At 40.0% G+C, this 3108-nt stretch overlaps 1 protein-coding gene across 1 annotated transcript; it reads right to left on the minus strand.

Annotated features, from left to right (window-relative positions):
- Positions 1-1802: 1802 nt before the first annotated feature.
- On the minus strand, positions 1803-2887 carry LOC121184369 (transmembrane protein 252-like). Its single transcript, XM_041041997.1, has 2 exons — positions 2622-2887; positions 1803-2061 (listed from the first exon to the last, which is right to left on the minus strand). Exons 1-2 carry the CDS (start codon positions 2885-2887, stop codon positions 1803-1805), a joined length of 525 nt encoding a protein of 174 aa, XP_040897931.1.
- Positions 2888-3108: the final 221 nt, after the last annotated feature.

Raw genomic sequence — 3108 nt, forward strand, 5'->3', positions numbered from 1 at the left:
GATATCTTGCCCTCAGGCATTTTTTTGAATTTTAATTAAACAAATTCTTCATAATTAAGAGCACCATGTTGTGCTGATACTATAAATCATGCGGTGATTTGAACATCCTTAAGGAAAAGTGTGCTTTTGTTTGCCGAGTGCAGCACCTGCTTTTGAGTGTGAAATGTGTTGAAGCTGTTGTGTTGTGATAAGAAATGAAGAGGGCTGATCTTTATACGGCCTGAATGAGACACAGAGAGCAGGAACTCATAAACACGCTGATTGCCGTCATTATGAGTTGAGGATATGCCAGTGGATATCCGCAAGGATGTGTTCACTCACTCAGCCAGACATTACCTGTCAGCCATTACAGGTTATTGCCCCATCCAACTGTTTTATAATGTCATGGGTTATTTCTGAGGTTGGATGAGGATCAGTGCCAGTTTATCACCTTTGAATTTGTCGCTAAGAAGACAGTTTAGGTTTTAGCTGAAAATGTCCATGTTTCAGAAACCAGTATCTAATAGGTAAGGGCACAACTAGATTAATATGTTCCTTTGAAGTACTTGGTAAATTTAGACAGTGTCAGTAACCACCCCTTTTCATTCGTGTTGAAATGTACAAGCTGCAAAGTTGCATATCAGTGCAGAACATTAATGCTCCACCAAAGTTTTTATTGTGGTTAACTTTTCGACTGAGCTGTGAGGTGTACTTCAGAGAATAGCCTTGATCTGTTAAATCAGCTTGTTGGGACATCTTATGATGTCACATATAATAAATGTACAAATTCAGCAAAGACTGAAAAACTGTTTTTTGCCAAAGGTGATTTTTTTGGCCTTAGTAAGGACCAAAGAAAAAAAAATACTCAATGGACCACCGACACAGTTGCAGATATTTTAAATTTGTAAGCCTATTAAGAGCAGTAACTCTCTGTGCTCTCAGCCATTAGTGTATTGCACTATTTATAAACCTGTTCTGGCCAGATTTCTATTTCATATGTGCAAACTTATCGTCCATCTTGTAATCATTAGTTCAGATTGCCAGACATTCTGTGTATCCAATGTATGGATATGGATTGGAAAGGAAGCCTTAATGGTTTCTGCTCCAGCTGTTTGGAATACTCTACAAAAGTAATTTTACTTGACAAATCCTCATTAGTAGCCTAACTTTATTCTTATTGTAGTATTATTATCTGTCTTTGTATTGTTTTTCTTCTGTAACTCTGTTTGCTGACACCTTATTTTCACATAGGAACAACCTATACATATAGTCAACTTTGCTATTTTTTTATTCCATAACACAAACTACCCTAGAACAGTGTACTTCTATAGACACAGTTGTATTATACTCTTGAAACGGCAGTCCTGGTAAAAATAAAGTACTTCGTGTCAATGCCGACTTCCATGAGTCTAGTCGGATTAATTAGTCCTTGGTTATTTGTCATCAGTTTAGCAGCTTGAATGTGAGGCTCATCCATGCTTTAGGAAACCAGAGACAAAACCATTTGAGTAACATCAACACAAAACCACAGTCTTACTGAACAAGCTGTACCTCAATAAATAGCTCTGGGCTGAAACTGGCCTGTTAGTAGTCCATTCAGACAAAAGAGTTCAGAGGTTGAGTGCTGGGTGTAGATTCACGGCACAAAGGTGATGTCAACATGTCTCTGTGGTCCATCATTTGGCAGCCGAGCAATCCAACCACACAAGTCCTTCCCCATTTTTCCGGAACTTATTCTCTTAGCTCAGTCTGGGAGTCATGCCTCGCTACAATCAGCATTCCTCCCTCTTTGCTCAGGCAGTTTGGCAAAAACATTTCTTCCTTCAGTGTCCGGACAAGGCCTCCCTCTGCTCCTCTGCATCCACCTGTCCTTGCTGAATAAGCACAACCTGACTGTATCGAGGAGGCTGCTCCCAGCTCCACGTACAGTCTGGGGCCTCTGAGCTGTCCTGGCTGTACAGCGGAGGAGCGAGACTCATCACAACATCCACCTCGTCGACCACAACCACAGTCTCAGGGACTGTATCAAGAGAGACTCGGCTTCCCTGGGACTCTTCATATGATGGAGGAAAGCAGCTTGGTCTGCAGAGGAAAAGAGGTAGAACACATTAGGGGCATAAGTTTCTTTTAGTTTTATTTGTTTTACAGGGACAATGTACATTTATCAGCAAGATTTTAGCAACACAAAAAAGGACCCAAAGCTAATCTAGAAGGCTAATCTTCCTCTGTTGTCCCAGGCCAGGTGTTAAAAATTTGCTCTAAAAATAGAAGAAGAATTGAAATGACATTTGAGCTAGATAACAAATAGTATGTGAAAAATTCTGTCAAGTGTTTGTCGAGTCTTGATGTTAAAACAAAAGCAAATATTTTTCCTGTAGTTCTTCCACAAAGCAAACTCTGTCCTAACTTTACTGGTGCTATATTTTTTCCAATTGTTATAGTAACTATTATGAGACAGTGATTCAATTACTTAGAAAAATATTGCTTTAATGTTTTACAAACCAGGTATTTTTTCATGTTTTTAACACTGTGATGTAAGCTTGCTCACTGAACATTTGCTGAGTGACAGTGTTGTCACTTTTATTTCCATTTCACCTAAACATTGTGAAAGAGTTAGTACCAGAGCTCACAGATGGATTTACCTTTCAATAGTGTAGACTTGGATGTGCTGTTCATGTCTTCCTCTCTGGTACATCTTACTCTTCATGCTGTGGCAGATGGTCCAGAAGACCCCGATAAGCATAGCCAAGAAGCCGAGGACAATCAAAATATAGGCTGGAATGACCCTCCAAGTGTATCTGTACTCTGCCTGCAGGGACATCATGTAGGCCCCAATGCACGTCAACGCAAATCCCACACCAGGCAGGACTATACGGGCCAGAGACCACAGCTGCTTCTTCAAATTCATGATCAACTCTCTTGTTGCTTATTAATGGAGTTTTTCGCTGCCTTTTTCTTCTTTTCTTCTGTCCTCTTATGGAGAGAAGTACCTTCACATCTCTTGATGACACTAGTGACAGGCAGGAGGTATTAAAGGATTCTTGTAGTTTGATCCCTTCAGTGCTTGTTCAGGATAAGACAATGCTAGAATCACCTATAATAAAAATAAATCCCCTCTCCAAATTTGAA

Source organism: Toxotes jaculatrix, chromosome 7 (genome assembly GCF_017976425.1).
Source record: "Toxotes jaculatrix isolate fToxJac2 chromosome 7, fToxJac2.pri, whole genome shotgun sequence".
Lineage (NCBI taxonomy): Eukaryota > Metazoa > Chordata > Actinopteri > Toxotidae > Toxotes > Toxotes jaculatrix.